Here is a 19,014-nt window from a genome sequence, read left to right on the forward strand (position 1 = left end):
AGGAAATTTCAGTACTCCATGACAAAAATAAAAAAAATATCTGAACCACTGAAGGCTTTTTTTCCTTTCTGTTTTTATCCCCTGCCTGCAAGGTGATGCCGAGGTAGAACTGGGATGAATACAGCCTGTTACCAGTGCAGTGAATCAAGAGGTTAGAAGCCCCCAAACCCACTCTATCTTAAAAACCTTCATTTATCTAACAATCCACATCCTGCTTTTTCACCACATCCTCAGCCTCTCCTGAGGAAGGTTACAGGTTCTGTGGTCTTCCCCAGCAGCTCCCTCCCTCCTCAGGAGGACAGAAAGCCTAATAACATGGGCTGGCTTTGGATCAAGGCCTGAACTTGCAGATACTTCTGCATCACCAAACTGTCAGATTTTGTTCTTTATTTGAAGCCCACCTCTGCTCCTCCCTTTCAGGAAGGGCACCTGTCCCAGTGCTGCACAGGGTAAGAGTGGTGATGTGTGTGTGGACCAGGAACTACAGATGCTTTAGCGCTCTCAATGTCCTTACAGAATTAGAGCAAGCCAGGACCAGAAAGCCTCAGACACCATCAAAGGTACAACAGAAACACACATCTGATACATAAGGTTGGAAGGACATTGCTAACATCATGCTTTTAGCTTTTTTCCCCCCTTAGTAATGAGCAGGAGTCATAAGACATAAGAGCATCTGCGACAGGCATGAAAGATCAAGCTACCAAACTGCATCCCCCTCTGCCCTAGAGAGCATGGCCCTTTTTCTAGACAATGACACAGCAATGAAAGCCCTGGAGGCAGAGTTCTCCAGGGCTCTGCACGCTGCAGTTTCTGCAGAGCTGGGCAAGCTGCTCTCCCAGTCTGTGTCTGTGCTAATGAGGTGCAAAGAGCTAAGAATAACCCAAGAATCAGGCTATAATTAGCAACAAAAACACACAGGCAAAAGTCACCTGAATGTAGGTAAAACGTTCTTGCACATTACCCTCCTCATTTTGGCCACCACAAGTGCACTTTTCAAATAAGAAATTACTGTGCAGTGCAGTATTAAATAATTTAAACCAGAACTGCGGAAGCACTTTTTGAAAGTAAAGTAAAAAAGCCTTCTTGCTTTATATAGAGAAATCCATGTATACCAAGCAACCCTTTTTGCCTAGCAAATATCCAGATTTTGTGAGCAGACACTGTGGTTTGTTTCCCTTGTGCTTGCTTACAGTTTCAGTTGCTGCTGAAGGTCATGAATTGACCCTGCACTGCTTTGCAGTTTCTCTTGCACTAGTGCATCTTCTTCTAGTTTTACCATTTCAATCACTCCGTTGGTTCCAAGAACGCAGGGCAGACTTAAGAACACTTCACTGTTTATACTGCAACATCCCTGAAACAACACGCAAAGAGAACGGTCACACAGTTACTTGTTTCTGCTCTGTCTACACAAAATAACTTGATTATTTTAATTAGGCAAGGAAAGGTGAAATTCCAGTTATTTTAGATCCTGTGCAATGGGTTACTGTACAAAACCCAAAATATATACTGTGCAGATGAAAAAAATTATCTTGAACCATGCCACACTTGGAGGAGTTTCCCAATATAGATATATCAGACTGCTATAATGCAGGCAAATTTTATACTACTAAACACTATTTAACCCATTTCTTAGGTAGAACAAGCAGGGACACTTGACAGTACAGTACCATTAGTTCTTTTAGGATGGAACAAAAGAAATTAAAAAACGCAGCTAAAGAGAGCTATCTGGGGAATGTTTTTCACATATTGATCCCATATTCTGTGAGAGACTTCATTAAACTTATATCCCTTTAATTCAACTTTACACTGTAGATTTTATTTTTAGGATCCATATGGGAAATTCTACATTCTGTATTTACTCTGCAGCTTACGAAACTTGTCACTTCTCTGTATCTGCATTTAGTACATAAACGATTAAAAACTTTACTTGAAAAATTAATGATGAAATTAGTTATATGCCTGTACTTGATAGAATAAGCAGCCTGCTCAACTTCCCTGCACTGGGACATGCAAATCATCCTTCTGAAGCCTGTAAATACAAGCAACGAGTAAATGTTTCTACATGGGGTTTTGCCTCATATGAAATGACTTCATGCTTTAATGAAGCCTCTTAGGATAAACTTTAAACAAGGTTCAGCCTACAATTTTAAGTTAAATATAGCTTCATAATCTTCTCAATGTAAAGTACCAAGGAGTAAAAAAGCAGCTGTTTCAAAGCTGGTCAAATAAAATACTGGCAGAAAATGCATTTTACACTTTCATAAAAGATACCGAACTCTTTCGGCCTCTGGAAAAATCTACATTAAATACTGAGCACTTGGAAACTGTGACACACATTTCTCTTCATTCGCCAAATCCAGCTATTCCAGGGGAGCTGGTCAGTAACATTGAACATATATTCCCTCTGGACTCTTGCCTTTTTTGGAGAATAATTCACTTTTAATATTGGTTTCCGATTAAGACAATGATTGGGTTTTTCTCCTTTTTGGACTAGAATTAAAAGCTGTTGTTGGAAGAAAGCAATGGAAATAGTGCTACTTCAGCAACAGTTACTTTAAGTGAGAGGTCTGTGCTGCTAAAATTAATGGTCATATCCAGTATAAATAATATAACTACATTACCAACCAAAAGATATTAATAACATATTTACCTTTGCCAGAGTGGACACAGAATGAACCTTTCTTTTATCTTTCAGTATACTGTCAGTCAGATCAGCAACTGAGAGCCCAACAGACCAAGATCTCTGACCTTTTCCCTTTAGAACTTCCATAGCTCTACATAAACCAGAGAAAGGAGAAAAATGTGATGTTTAAATTTTAATTATTCCTATCTTGGTTTATATGTAAAACTCAAAAGACAAATTAAGTGCACCATATCAGGTAAAGTGCACTACAAAAACATTATTCTCTGTTTTGGAAAACAACAGAAAGGAATTAAGAATTGCTTTTAAGAATTTCTTTATGTACCTTTTACCCACACTAGTAACAATTCTCTTTTCTGTCAAGAGGTGTAACTGATAAGTGGCTGATTAAATCAGGTAATCTGATCAAAACTTGTGCTTTGCTTTGAAGTAAACTACTTCCAGACAAGCTCTGAGAGAAGAGTGCCAGAAGGCTTGCCTACTTTTTTTTTTTTTGTTTTAAAAAACACACAATTGAACTGGCAGCTCTAATATTCTAGTGTATATTCTACAAAGCTTGTCTTGTCCTTAGATCATCACAGCCACAACACTAAGAACTCCAGCAAAATAGCGGGCACATACACATATAAAAAAGTGAATGACTTACAATTTTCTATAAAATAAATCTGTCAACAAAATTTGTCAGCAAAATTCCTCCTCCCCATAAAGAGCTGAAGGGAAAAAAACCTCTGCAAACATCAAGTGCCTAAGCATGAAGAAAAAACATTTAAGATTATAATGGTGTTACCTGTTAGCCACATTTTCCCTTGAGTTACCAGCAGCCATCGCTTCAGTTCGATTTGCAACTAAATTACAACCGGTCCATGATAGTACTAAATAGAAACAACCAATGATTAAATGCACATCTGAACTGTGACAAAAACAAGGAAAAAAAATAATAAAATTAAAGCTTTCCAAACTTTCCTTCCCTCACAACACCCAAATGTAGTTTATGATTTTCTAAGGTTCCCTGGATGACTGAAATAACGGACAGTAACACCTGACTAGAGACACTTGCTTAAAAATGAAGTAATATGTAATAATGCTTAAATTAGCAGTAACCTACCATATATTAGAACATATTTCATTCCTCTTTCAGTACTTTTAACTTATATTGTTATACCAAATAATAAACATTTGAGGTTTGTGGGAAAGTAATGGAAGATTGGCGAGGAGGACTATAAATAGGCTCAAGTGACTTGCATCTGGGGAGCTGGAAAACACATATCACACTAATTGTTGCTTAGTTTTGTGTGCTCTACAAGTAGCACATCTGCACTTAGATAACATAGGCCTGGGATGGACCTTATCAAACACGGCCGAGATTCCTGCCCTGCTGTTGAAGAGATCAAAGCACAGCAGAAAACTCTGCCTGCCCAATCCTTGAAATACAGGCCCAAGCAGCAAGTTGGGGCTCTCTCGCTCCCTCACTCCCTCGCTAACAAGGACTCTTGTGCTAATAAGGACCCTCACTCTGCGGTGCCTGCATCCCCTGCTGCCTGCCTCTGCCGGGTGCTGCTTCAGAGGTTCCCCGATCCATGAGGTATTGAGATTAAATTTGTTCTTTGCCCTTAACCCATGGGTTTTGTGGTTGTTCCTGCATCGGCTCACACAAGGTTGTACTTTCAATTTTTTTTACTTTTTTTTTTTTTTTTACTGTGACAAATGTCGAATACTTTTAATACCACTCCAGGTCTACAGTCTTGAGCAAACACCAAAATGTAAAACCATTATTATGAAAATCTACGCTTCTGCTTATGACTACCTACATTACTTTCCTCAATTATTCTTTCATTACTTAATTACTTAAGCACTTCCAAGACATTACATACTGATAGTTATAATAAAGTATCACTTTACCTTTGTCTTCCCCTTGTTCACCAATAATCCAAGCATCTTTTGCCAGCACCTCTGCTTTCAGAAGGTTTGTCAGTATATACTGAAATCTCTCAGTATCTAGGTTGGCACCTACTCCAATAACCCTATTTTTGGGAAACGCACTCAGCTTCCATGACACATATGTCATTACTTCAACTGTATGTGAAAGAAAAATAAGTTGTTAATGAAGGACTGCTCAAAATTCAACACAACAGATCAATGAATTCAAACTATGAATCACAATTTGAAAAACTCTGGACCAAGTTGTTTAGTTTAGAAAAGGTATGAGCATATAAGAATGTATCAGTAATTTGTTTCAACTTAAAAGACCATGTCAAGTGGGGAGGAGGTGAAGAAAATTCACAGCCCTAGTAAATTTTTAAAGAGAAGTCAAGTGAAACTTCAGAATGAGTCATCATGCTTCCCTCTACCAAAAATACCACGTGCTTCTAAATTTAATTCAGCCAGTGCTTAATTTCTTCTTATTTGGCAAGCACTCTCTTCTCCATCTCCACAGCTCTAAAGGACAGGAAGGGTAAGAAGCACTTGAGAAACAGACAAGGGCTGTCTTCAATGTGTTTACAGGACAGAGAGGCTGATGCTTCTTTCCCTTTTAAGTAGTATTTGCTTTGTCTAAGTTCACAGTATCCCTGACCCAAAAGACTTAAACTTTCCACCAAAACACAGCTGCAATATTTACTATCAACACTATATTATGTATATTAGCAGCCTGTGTCTGATCATACAGCATATAACACACATGCATCTATCCTTACTTGCACAGGAGAAACGTACACATAAAACTCACAACTGACAAGACAACAGCCAATGGATGCTAATCTTGTAGATACAGTAAGGTTGAAACTATGTACAGACACATACAGAAATACATACCTTTTACACAAAACAAAGTATACTATTTTCTTTTATCTTGGTAACAGTAAAGAAAAAACCCTCAAAGACAGTGTCCTGCTCAAAGCTGAAAAGGAAAACATCTTTCAGAGTAGCAAGAATTTTTGACTAAGTGGGTATATTCAGCAGTAACGTATTTTTAAATCAGGCCAAAGAGAAAGCCAGCTGACGGCAGAGCATTAGGCGAAGCACCAACATACCTGGATGAGAAGCAACAAGGAGAACAGTGTTCTGACTGTAGTGTGATATTGCTGGGATAATTCCTCTGAACAAGTCCACGTTGCTTTGTATGACATCAAGGTAAGTCTGAGCATTACCCAGAGAATTAACTGTAAGTACCACAACTTTTGAATCAGCTGAAGCAGAAAAATCTGAAAATACAAAGAAAGTATGCTTTTAAAATTTATGTCATTCTATTGAGTTTTGGATGCAAAACAAAGAGCTCTCCTAAAGGTGGAACTGCAGCATCCAGCTGATTTAGGGATTCTTCCCCTCCTGTCTCTCCCAATGTGGAATCTGGGGCACTTCCACAGCACCTGTAAAACACAGGTCTCCCACAGAACTACTTTCAGGTTTCATAGTTGGCAAACACAGAAGACAAACTTCAATTTGTCCAATGCTAGAGAGCACAGACCACAAAACATCTAGACGGGGTTGACAGGTAAGCTCTTGGCAAGTTTTCTTGGCAAAAGAGAAAAAAAAATATATCCATGAAAAGGCTCCTTCATTTTTAAAGAAGGGGAAAGACTTCTACTCCTTTATTTGAGGATTCCATAATTTTTGATCTTATAGCTCGATCAAGGACATGTAAACAACCATAAAAAGTACTTCAAAATCTATTTAACAACTCATGTAAAAGAAATGTATTTATTAGCCCAAGAAAGCACACAACTACATTGGCTGCAGAAATCCGTACGTCAAAGTTGCCTTGAGTGGGTAACTCTGAATATCCAAGTACCGCACAGGTGGTCAGCAAGGACACAGAAACAAGGTAATTTGACTGTCACACCACTTCTGGAACCAGCTGAAGCCAAAGCAGAGGTCTAATGCACTGACAAACTGGGAGCATACTAAGGAGGATATAATTAATAGCAGCTTGCCCCAAACCCAGATATAAGCATACTAAAATAACAGGTGACAGCGTATAAGAATTTTGTACTACTGTAACACTACTAACAGCATAGCCACCAACAACATACAAGCTTTTTGTACTGGAGCTGAATGTAAATATGTGATAGGTAACCACAAAGGCACAAACAGAGATTTGTGGTACAGTTGCACAACCAAGGCTTGGGAAAAAATGTGCTAGCAGTAAAACCAGCAAGATAAGATCAAAGGATGTAGAGCAGGCAATGTCAGATGCAGAATAAGCAGATAAGATGCCTGGTGGAAATAGAACACGTCCCTGTCCCCAAAATAATATAAACTATATCAGAAGCACAAGAAAGCCCCCCATTTCTTCTTGCAGAGGGTGCAAGGAACATAAAACCACCACAGACAAGCAAAGAAGAACGGGGAAGTTGTTCAATTCAGTTCCAGCTTCCTCTGTGGAAGAGCTTTTGAGCCACACCACCCCAACCCCTGTGACTAAGACCATGAAAGACTGTAGCCATCACCACTAATTATGGAGATGTGGTATCGACTCTGTTGAATTATACACTCACAGTTAATTGGGGTCAAGATTTTTAAGAACTAATTGTTTGAATATGTAGTGCTAGTGATTAAGAACTATTGCCCATGTGCATGTTTAACGAACATCAATCTAGGAAAGCAGTACTTTGAAACTTACCTTTATTTATAAGCCTTTTTAACACTGCTCTCACAGCTAACATACATTTCTCTAACATACATATATTTTCCCCCCCTTCCTTCCCTCTCTCCACCTACAACACTGAAGTACTAGGTTCGTTTCTCTCTATTTCTGCACATGTCCAATTTCAGCATAACCCTCTTGCCCTGGAAGTACAGATTCACATACCTCTACCTCTATAAACAGAATGAAAAAAAACCCGAAAGAAAAGTGATGCAAGCTTTGCTGAACCTCCCTTCCCCAATTTTGCCCTGAGAGGAGGAGGAGAGGAGAAGAGGAGAAGAGGAGGAGGAGGAGAGGAGGAGGAGAGGAGGAGGAGGAGAGAAGCTATGAAAAGATAACATCTTTTTAAGATAATGGCCTATATGCCAGAGCCTCTGTACCTCCCCAGGTGTCCTGCTCTCATTAAAATGAGCACGAGCACACACAGCACAGTACTTGCTCCCACTCCAGCAACAACACCTAATACCTTTGCTGATCTCCACATTTGGCAGAGCAAAGATCTCCAAGTCCATGGTCCCTCCTTTTGCCGCACCTTCAGAAAGATCCAAAAGAACCACCTTGTCTGCAGCACCCTGTACAAATAAAAATAATGCACATCAACAACAGAACAAAAACATATTCTTGTGGGGTGAAAAATAAAAACCAGTATTCTTCCAATTCTGGTGTTGGTTGTACTGTGCACAAAACAATCAAACAAAACTCATTACAAAACAAACAAACAAAAAACTCACAAAGCCATCTCTGGGAAGTTATAAATGTTGATGTTACTGTTGTCTCAGAGCACATAGCCATAATGAAGTACAGACCATCTACAGACTATCCTTTTCCAAGGGACTAAGAGATCCCAGATGTAAAAGGCCACCGTTTAGGCAAGAATCCTTTAACTAAGGATTTCCAAAATAAGTGAATTCAATATTCAGCCCTCTGTATTTAAAAAGCTGACTAAGAAAACCAGGCAGAAACACTTCTGTGTGTCTGTAAGTTAACTGAAGAGGCAAATGACATAAGCAGTGACATGGCTATTAAAACTGCTGAGTTATTTCTATGTGTCAGACTCTAAGAACTACGTTGGAAACCTCTGCAGAAATCAGGTCTGTTGCTATGCATAATAATTACATACCTTTGCTGCAACTGCTAATACACATGCAATGCCAAGATCTCCAGCTCCAACAATAGTAATTTTGTTAAAACATCCTTTGTTTTTGCCTCCACCAATGTTACTCTTTGATTTCGTGTCAGTGTCTCCTACAATTAAAAGAAAACCACAAAACCCACAAACTTAAATGCTGGTATCACATACATGTATTGTATCAAATACAAGTACTGTCTCAAATACATGTATTGCTGCTTCATAAAGGATCACAGTTGTGCCAGAGTTAAACCAAATTACATAAACTTTTTCAAAATAGCAGTCAAGCTACTGTCATCACAACTTGTAAAGTGTAAAATACAAATACTCCTCTGGATAGGAATGCTTTTTCACTAAGTAGATAATATGAGCATAACAGTATCAAGAAACTAGGACCATACAAACAATACTCCCTTTGCTACTGTTGCAGGTGTGAATATATGCCATTGTCATAAAATTTGCAAAAGTCTTTTTATTTTGGAGACATGCAAATTGGAGTTTGATTAAAATACAGTGATGTGGCGTTGTTTAGCCAATGCTACTGGTAACAACGATTCTCATTCTGACTATAATACAGAGAGATTTGCAACAGAAACATTAAGATTGGTTGCCTAGAATCACACACCTGTGTGTGCTCACAAGCATATATCTGCACACAATTACCAGAAGAAACAGCAGGAAAGGGTTAAAGGGAAAGGTTTGCACTAGTTGCCACAGATCACTATCTGTGATTTCACTAAAAGAAGGAAGAAGAAAAGACTGACCTGAAGAAAATGCATCGGGATGAAGAACAACAGGACTGGAGCCATAAAATACCCAGATAAGGAAAACATGAGAACTGTGAAATTCAGGAATTTTGCTCAAGACTTTAAATGGGTGAGATAAAGTAAGGACGCAAAAATGCCAAATAGCATCCACTCCCAAAGGCTGTAAAAGACCAGTCCAAAATCAGCTTGTCACCACTGAACAAGAAGAACCCAAGAAACATGATATAGGCTCAAGAGCCAGCACTCCTTGTCCTCAGAGTTGCACACCAGTGATTGTGGTCAGTTGGGTCTCAGGGCTTGCGACTGTGGATGTGAGAGTGTGAGTGAGATCTGAGAGAAGGACTGACTGTAACTGGGTAAAAACAACTTCTTTATAGTAAAATCACATTTCCCTTTCACAAGATCTCACACAGAGATCTTTTGCTGCAGTAATTTCCAACCAATTAATAGTACCAAGACTACACCATTTTTCAGTAGGCTTAAGTGCAAACATCTAAAATGAGCTGCTTACTTAAATAAAGAGAATCTGAGCTCTTGGTTCCAAAAGAGGCACTTTTGATTATACAGAGAAAATAAAAAATGTTGTGGACAGGCAAACACCAAAAATTCAGATATTAAAAGTGTGGAGGCATCTTTGTGATATCAAAGTAATAACAATATCAAGTTATATCAAATAATAACAATAAATAAAATAGATAATGTATAGGATTGTTACAAATAAATACATGAAATCCACACCTGCAGTAATCTTTGCAATGTAGGAGAGAAGTTCAGATTGCCTGGCTGCTTCAGAAGATGATAGTGAATACAAAGGGAGCTCTTCCTCAAATTTTGCAATCATTTCCTTGATTAATCCAATGATAGTTGATTTAGGCTGAAATATAGCAATACAGCAGACCAAACAGTTAACTAGCCATTTCATATAGTGGTATTACCTGTAAACTGCCTCATTTCATAAAGAACCATAGGTACACAAAATTAATCGAATTATAAATATTGACACCCTTAGCACTTACATAAACATTTAAGGTAAAGAAAAGCCAGGGAATTTCTATATCAATAATGAAAAATATACCCCATCCATTTCAGAACACTAGCATTCATTAGATCATTTTCACTGGCCCAGCAGTCATATTTACATAAGTTATTTAATACAGTGCGTAAAATCATTTAGCAACCACAATGGCTCTTGAATCTCTATGCTAATGTTTCAGAGTTCTGCAGAAAGAGACCCATCCAAAAGGCAGGAACTTCCACTGAACTTTCTGGAAGGATACGCAGTTGGTCTATTATTATTATTCATTATTCACAGCACCAAAGGAAAAAGTATCAAAGGTCCACAGGAGGCTTATACTGCTTTATAGAGAAGTCAGTCCCTTTTTTTCTTCAGCTTAAAATAATTTTCCTTACAATCATTTATAACTTCCTTTACAGTCCCTTCAGACAGTCTGAAAACTGTAATTTCCAGAGCCATTTTGCTTCATTCTGCATTACATATTTAAGATTAACAAAAAAACACTGAAAACTAAAAGCCCCAAACCCTATCCACTCCTCTCCATTGATCTCTACAATACCATGTTTTATTCACAAATATATTCCTCCCGTCAGCCACTCCACCTCTTACATGGCTCCAGTTTTGCAGGTAGGGCAAATAAATCCTGCCATGAGCATCAACGTGCTTTCCCACTGAAATGCCCATGTTCACAGTCGGCTTCAAGAAGCAAATGGGAGGAGCAAAGGGATGAGAATCCAGAATCCACAGATGAATAGGTATGTTATAGGAATTACCTGTTCAACACAAAACAAAAGCCATTACTAACTTCCGCATTGAGAAGAGGCACTAAAAACCAGGCATGTGTGCCTGTGATTCACACTTCCTAAGAACAAAGAAAAAAAAGCCTGGCAGATCACTTTCTAGATTCACACTGGCCCGTGTCTATGTTACTTAGGCTAGTTAATAAAAGGAGACTTCTCTGCATCCAATTGCTTCTTTCTTAATATAAGGCTTTGTTGTTGTTTTGTTTCCCAGGATATTCTACCAGCCAACACATCCCTTTTTCCAGGCAAAGAAATCTCTTACAGCTACCCTTATTTTATTTTATACTTATTTTAGGACTTGACAAGAGATGCAAAGAGGCATCCATTAAGAGCTTTACCTCAGATTTCAAAGGCTTTAAGTTAAAAATAAAAAATTACCTACTGGCTATTTTTGGACATTGCCTATAAAAGGATAGGGCTTGTAGAGTTCATGCAGCCTCCATTAGAACCAAAGAGTTTGCCTACACAACCTCAAACTACATGATTTATTTAAAATAGGTAGACTTATTTAAGATCTATGAATGCACAAAGACACTTGTTTGTGCAGTAGAAGTGGCTTGTGCCAATTCATGCAAAATCCTTTACAGTCATCTTTAAAGAAGCTGCACAGCATGTTGTTAAGAGGCAGTACCCAACACATTTTACAATTAAATGCATAACTGGTAAGGAAATCATATTTGATTTATCTTACCATATTTCACTGGAACAGTACCACTAAAATTCAGGAGGTCCTTCTGTGATCCATCCTTGAAGGCTGAAATTAAAAATGTGGTTTTAAAAAAAAAAAATAATAAATGCTCTCAAATCTGGCATAGCAATCCCATCCAAAACTACCAATATGCAATGTTCCTGGAAGAACCAAGGCTAAACATTACTAAGGTTCCCCCTTCCCCCTTTGACAAAATTCCCTAATGGAATCTTAATGAAAATTGCATTGGTACAATTAAGCCCATTATTAGCATGAACATCCCTTGTCCTGGGTTACCCTGGTAGCATGGGAACTTTCAGTCAGGCTGAAGGATTCTAAAAGTTACACTTGATAAGCTAAAGACATCAAAATGCTTTCAAAACAGTCATGAGATATGGGAAAAATGCTGTTACGTATAAAAATTTAAAAGAACATCAATCTTCTATAATTACTGACAAGTTAAAATAAAATTAAATTTAGTGAAGTAGTTGCTTAGGTTTTTTATGCATGCATTCTTCAAAGAGCTTTCAAATACAGTCACGTGGCATAAGAAATTTTACTGCAAGTCAAAATAAAGACAGGAACACAACTGAAAGATATTGACATTATTTAGAGTCTATTACACACAGCCTGAATCTATGGCAAATAAGAATCACAAATAGTTCAAAGTAACTGTAACAGTTCTTACTGTATGTGTTCATGGAGAACGTGAAGTTTGGGTAGGTCTTGCTAACATTCTTTAGTTCTTCTATGGTCAGGTCTCTGAATTTATACTGGGAAGAGGGGAGGGGAAAAAAAATAAATCAGAAAAATATGTTTTATTTCACAGGCAGCTTATGTCATTACCAGAGGTAGGGAAAAGGAACCCAGAGAAAGTAGAAACACAAGAAGGGGAAGGTAATAATTACTTGTATTATTATAAATAGTTTTGGTGTGAAATGACTTCTCAAAAAGTTACAACAAAAGTATCAAAAAGATACAACAACAACAAAAAAAGCTTTAAAGGTATCAGAGGTCTGCTGTTACTACATTAGAACTCAAATTCTGAACATCATTCCTTATGGATCATTCCTTCCCCTTTACAGCTATGTGAGCAGAGACTTAATAAAATTTACTCTCCTTCACACACCATAATTAAAAACAATATAAAAATATAAACCTCGTAGCAATAAGACGACTCCTTCTTTTCTGACACAGTTACTTCTAAAAACTCAGATCCACCTGCACATATTTTAGAAGAGTTTCATAAGATGCTTATTTTCCACAAACATATTGAATGTGTAATTAGCCTTTGGGATTTTTTTTCCACGTTTAAGCTGTCCTTGAGAGCTGAGAAAATTCAAACAAAATAATGCATCCCTCTTTCCCAGCTGCAGAAAACCTGCCCACAGATTAACAGAAGTACTGATGCTTGAAACACAATCTGAAAGTAACCATCAGCAAGAATGAATCATTGCTACTTCATTTCGACTGTCTCCAGCTGGTCTGATACCTGAACTTCCAAGAGATTTGCATCTTCCCACATCTTACAGTTATGAAGAATATTTTCCATTTCCTAGATTAGAACATCTGCTTCTCAGATTTTTAGGAAGTCTGTCCTGGAACCCTTGACCAAGCAAACGCAACTGCAGCCTGACAACGGCTGAAGAGCTGCTCATTGCACAGGAATATTTGTCACAAAGTATCAGCTAAAATCCACAGTCTCTTCAGTAAGGCACCCACCAGAAACAGTAGCAATACTACAGCTGTGTGGATGGTACAACTATTTTCCACTTTGTATAAGAAAACACAAAGGTGCTGAAAAGAGACACCTTTTAATCAGCTTCTCCACGTTCAATTTTACAGGATATCACAAAGTCAAGCAGGACAAAAAATAAATTCACAGGTGCTCAAATTAGGAATGTCTACACATTTTCAAAAGTGCTGATACATCTGGATGTGAAATCAAACCCATCTTTCCCCAGCTGACTCCTTTCTTATTTGTAATGCAAAATGAGGCATTTCTATCAAATACCTTGTCCTTTTCTAAAGATCGGATGATTTGTGAGGCGAGTCAGGCCATAGACCTTTCTCATTTTGCACCTACAATTATTTGGCACGCCCCAAATTTAAACGCGCACACCTCAGCTTCTCACACGGGAATTAAAACGCCTCAACCTCAGAGGGATGCTATAAATCTGGGCTTCCCAAGCGCAGAGACACTAACGCGGGGACTGTCACAAGAAATCCCCGAGGAGACCGGTAACTCTTAATGCCCAGAAAGGTTCCAGTCGCCTTCAGCACATCCCACGCGTCCTTGCGCCCCAAACCACAGGGATAAGACCCACGCCGCAGCCAGGCGGTAGGAACTTCCTCACAAGGGAGGCGGGCGGCACAGGAGGCGGCCGAACCGCACAGCTCCCCTCAGCTCCCCGCTTCGCCCCGCCGCCCCTCGCCCTCCCACCCGCGGGAACTCCCGCCCACCGGGCGCCGCCTCTCTCTCTCCCCTCCTGCTTTAGGGCAGACACTCCATTCTCTCCCTCCCTCCCGACTAAAAATTCGACGTTTATCCACAGCCCTTCCTCCCTCAGCCGCCGCCGCCGCCGCCCCCCGCCCGCCCGGGCGCGCGCACCTTGCCCAGCTGCTTCCTCAGCGCCTCCTCCGAGAGCTCCATGGCGGCGGCGCCCGCACGGGACGGGACGGGTGGGGCCGCCTCCCGACAGCCCTTGCGCGGGGTTCCCTCAGGCCGCCGGCCTAGCAGGGAGGACCCAAAAAAAAAAAAAAAGCCCTTATTTATTTTTCTAGATCTGCGAGCCGAAGGTCAAATAAAGGCAAAAAGCTCTCAGCAGGGTGCCATTTCCACCCCTCACATACAACAGCCTGCCAGCCTCTAAAAAAGGCTGAAATCTGTGGGGGAAAAAACCACAACCAAACCAAACCTAAACCACCTCACCTCTCTGCTGAGAGCCCATCTGGAGTACTGTGTCCAGTTGTGGAGTCTTCAGCATGAGAAGGACATGGCCCTGTTGGAGTGAGTCAAGAGGAGGGCCATGAAGATGATCAGAGGGCTGGAGCACCTCTCCTATGAAGACAGGCTGAGAGAGTTGGGGTTGTTCAGCATGGAGAAGTGAAGGCTCCGGGGACACCTTATAGCCCCTTCCAGTATCTAAAGGTCTACAGGAGAGATGGGGAGGAACTTTTCACAAGGGCATGTAGTGATAGGACAAGGGGTAATGGCTTCAAACTGGAGGAAGGTAGATTTGTATTAGATATCAGGAACAGGTTTCCCAAGCAAGTTGTGGATGCCCCATCCTTGGAAGTGTTCAAGGCAGGCTGGATGGGGCTTTGAGCAACCTGGTCTAGTGGGAGGTGTCCATGCCCATAGCAGGGGGCTTGTAAATAGATGATCTTTAAGGTCCTTTCCAACCTGAACCATTCTGTGATTCTACCAGGGGGCCTGCTTAGCCACGTTCTTCAAGACATCAGGCAAGACTATGCCACACATGACAGTCATAGCCAGAGCGCAGAGGTCTTGCAGGTTCCCCACACACTGCTCTAGGGTCACCTACTTGGCAGGTCCAGGGGGCCTGCTTAGCCACATTCTTCAAGACATCAGGCAAGACTATGCCACACATGACAGTCATAGCCAGAGCGCAGAGGTCTTGCAGGTTCCCCACACACTGCTCTAGGGTCACCTACTTGGCAGGTGCATATCCTAGAGTGTGCCTGCTATTTGCTGCACTGGAAGAATGAATTCCCTGGAAAAAACATTACTGAGCCCATGTGGGAGATGACCAAATGCTCCTCCAGCAAATTGCTTCTGATGTGTGACAGTGCCAGACAGTTCTCAGCTACTATCCCCCTTTCCTTTCCATTTCTTCTCTCACTAAGCTAAAGTGAGTTTTGAATGTAACCTGTCTGTGTGCAGTGATAGAGAAGTAATCTCCAGTGTAAGACCATACATAGATATTATAGGGATTGCAGATTTCTTCCCTCTGTGTTGACAGTATCACAACTGATTTGCAACTTTATGGACTTATAAGTATGTCAATAAAAATCTGGAATTAAATTGTTTCCCTACATTAATCAACTTCTTATTTTTTAAACCTTCCTACCACACAGTAAAGATACCAGAAAACTGCCTTTTGGAAAGTGGGCTGTGCAAGCCTGATGGCCAGTTCAGTGGAAAACACACAGTGTTCAGCTCGGTAAGTGGAGACAAATGGCAGTGCTATCCTCATAACCTACCAGAAAACTGAGGTTTCTCAGTGAATCAATATCTGATTATTTTTAAATATTGCTTATTAAGACATGATGTTCTCCCTATCAGAGGCTGATGTACAACATAGAGCAGATACTTTAGTTTCCACCTGTCCACATTCAAGGCAACTGAGTTTCAGGAAGGAGATACTAAGAGACAACTCAAATTAAAGAAGAGAGTCTGACCTTTTTTCTGTGATAGGATGCCAGGACCGTTACATATTGATCTTTCTTGCAACTGAGAAGCCCAGCTAGGTAGATTCACAACAGCAGGGTTGTGAAAGCCTATCCAGAAGCAGAAACCACAGCTTGGCATTTAGAAGGACAGTGTTGCATGGCTGCAGCAGCAGTGGTGTGAGTAGCCAGGCTGTCACTCAGTGGGACAGTGGGGCTTTGTGAACCCCAGGGCAAGGGGAAGGAGTTATGGGACCTCTTGAATGAGTGAGACATAGGGTACCTACCAAACTCACCACAGACTGGCTCTCTGTAAAGAGGACATATGGTGAGGACCACCTTTCTTCCTTCTTGGTGGTCTCACTTTGCTTGGTCCTACCCTTCCTTAAGGCCCATATTTGTGCAGAAGCTGCTGACCTCCAGCAGAGAGTTTGCAGGGCAGGATGCCTCAAACACAGCAACGCTGAGCAGGCACTTTACCTCCAAGGCCCTGGCCTTACTCTGCACCATACATGAGAGGCCAGCAGCGTCCTAGGTGCTGCATCCTTAATGCCATCAGCCCAGAGGAGCCCCTGCCCTGAAGAGGGGAGGGAGGCAGTTTCTCCATGGGGCTGTCACCAGGTATAACCTTGCAGGCTGCATTCTCTGCGGTGGTGGGCACTGTGGTAGGAACCTCTCTAAACAGGGGGAAGTATTCTGGACATCCTAGGTTTTGTGGTGGGAAGAACAGGAAATTAAAGCTTTACTGGGACCCCGAGAGCTCTGGTCTGGGACATATGCAATGGCAGCTGCCTTCACCCCAGCCTCCTACAGACTCAGTGGCTACAAGCTTTTTTGGAGGGTGGAAACAGCAAAACCTGTGATGAGCTGTTACAGAATGATCTTCATGAACATTCATCTAAACCTTTTTAAGAGACAATTTGAAAATAATTGTGTTTCTCAAAGGTCCGTGCACAGACTAATGTTTGAGAACAGAGCACTCCCTTTAAATATTTAATCTCAAACATTTAAATTTTTAATTTCTCCTTATTTCACAGTAAAAACAACTAAGAAAGTCTGATACTTGCAATTATTAGTAGATGAGGTGTTTGGTAACACTTTTAAAAATCGATATGTGCATATGTAACCAAAACAACCATAGAAACCAGAGCAGTAGGAACATACCCTTGGCAGTCACACACCACTATATCATCTCAAGAATAAGAGTGGGAATACTGTTTCTGTGTGAGGCTTAGAGGACACCCTTGACTAAGCCTAAACCCAAACTACAGATCCAAATTTCTCAGTACTGACTGTTCAAACGCTCCTTTAAATTCAGAGCTGTGCCTGTACCCTGTGAATCAAAATCTGCTCTAAATGTCATTTGCAGTGAATAACTCCATATTAAATTAACAGATCCTAATGCCAACTAATCTCTAGGTAATGAAATATCTTACTAGCAGGCTAATGTTCACACAGCCCACACAGAGCACAGCCTTGCTACCCCCACATAACCACCCTGTATCCATCCTCTAGCAGTTCCTTTCCCCACGTCACTTGATCTCTACCTTTTGTTACTGAAGTTCCTTTCTCTGTTGCAGTTTCTGAAGCTGACTCTCAACTCCGATAGCCCAGTGTCTCCCAAGCATTAAGCAAGAAGGGAGCCAGCAGTATGATTGCCATTTCTGAACATATTTTCTGCCCATTACTTACTTCATGTGCATGTGTTCACAGGCTTCAGTCAGCCAAAGCAGTGTGAGGCAGGCCGGGAGCACTGAGAGCAGAGCTGAAGTTGAACACGGCCAGATGGAGAGACACCAGTAGCTCCATGAGCAGTACAGCTGTCCTCTTAAATGCAGTCTTGAAGATAAATACACCTTGCCTTACACCATCTGTGGGTGGCTGCAAGACAGTAATGAGATGCCCTTCACTGGACATACTAAATTTTAATCTGCTACAAAAAGGTTCATCCTTTTACTCTATTTGATTGTCTGTTGGCCAGAGTTGTGACTAACATCTCTTTGATTTGGTGTCGATTCTAAGTTGATAGGATTTCTAGAGGTAAAGAAATGGAACAGCTTTCGGGATTAAGTCATATATTATTTCTGCTCTAGAAAAGCTTTCAAATACAGCTTTTATCCATCTCTGCTCTAGAAAAGCTTTCAAATGCATATCAACTTGCAACACAAAGAATCTGGTAAAGCCAGTGTGACTGGTAACATTATGCTCTTCCAAATGAGGCCATAGTATTTTGCTTATGTCCTTACCAAATAAGCTACAGAAAATTTCCCAAACAGGCATTTATTGAGCGATACTTCCAACTCTTATTTTATTACAACTCCATTCTCCATGAAAGTGCACCCTATGTATTCAAAAACATAGCATTTTGCCAGCAGAGCGGGTCCTCTTACTGACCAAGATGTTTTCTTTGAGACTTGGTAGAAGAGATGGTTAATTATACAGAAAGGCTACAGTTTCCCAGATGCTAAGGGAGAGGGCAAAATAAAATTACAGTCTCATGGAATGTGGAGGTCATTCTACAGCATGTGGCTTTTGAATTTTACTCAGCTCCACACAAGAGAAAAAAGGCATCATTTTTACTGTCCTAAACTTTCATACTCTAGTCTCATTCTTGTGCTTACCTGTGGGCATCCTGTCTTTCTAGGTATGCCAGCTTAGAGCAAAGCCAAGGGAACAGGTTCTCAGTAACCTGCAACTACCATTCAGGAAGTGTTTCAAAGAATTTTCTCCAGTGAGAAAACCATGCAATACTATGAGTCGTCAAACTAAGTTGAGAGTAATGGAATGGAAATTACAAGTTGAAGCTATAAATCTTAAATGCTATGGGAAAAGTTTGCATTTCTGAAATATGCTTAAGTGATCTTCCCAGATACTGAAGTCTTCCACAAAATAGTTAATTTTTCCTGCAAGTTTCAG

The 19,014-nt window shown here is 40.5% G+C and overlaps 1 protein-coding gene across 2 annotated transcripts; it reads right to left on the reverse strand.

Annotated features, from left to right (window-relative positions):
* Nucleotides 1-372: 372 nt before the first annotated feature.
* UEVLD (UEV and lactate/malate dehyrogenase domains) lies at nucleotides 373-14,372 on the reverse strand. 2 transcript variants are annotated; one of them, XM_014959967.1, is made up of 12 exons: nucleotides 14,297-14,372; nucleotides 12,374-12,458; nucleotides 11,689-11,751; nucleotides 10,804-10,967; nucleotides 9,918-10,053; nucleotides 8,404-8,528; nucleotides 7,750-7,855; nucleotides 5,671-5,841; nucleotides 4,541-4,714; nucleotides 3,429-3,513; nucleotides 2,651-2,774; nucleotides 373-1,351 (listed from the first exon to the last, which is right to left on the reverse strand). In XM_014959967.1, exons 1-12 carry the CDS (start codon nucleotides 14,336-14,338, stop codon nucleotides 1,187-1,189), a joined length of 1,440 nt encoding a protein of 479 aa, XP_014815453.1. In that variant the 5' UTR covers nucleotides 14,339-14,372; the 3' UTR covers nucleotides 373-1,186. The 2 variants fall into 2 exon arrangements, with proteins under 2 accessions (XP_014815453.1, XP_014815454.1); XM_014959968.1 differs by lacking the exons at nucleotides 373-1,351; nucleotides 2,651-2,774; nucleotides 3,429-3,513 and adding an exon at nucleotides 5,453-5,537 and having other exon boundaries at nucleotides 4,582-4,714.
* Between the last annotated feature and the right edge of the window lie 4,642 nt (nucleotides 14,373-19,014).

The sequence above is a fragment of the Calidris pugnax genome, unplaced genomic scaffold (assembly GCF_001431845.1).
Source record: "Calidris pugnax isolate Ruff unplaced genomic scaffold, ASM143184v1 scaffold435, whole genome shotgun sequence".
Taxonomy (NCBI): domain Eukaryota; kingdom Metazoa; phylum Chordata; class Aves; order Charadriiformes; family Scolopacidae; genus Calidris; species Calidris pugnax.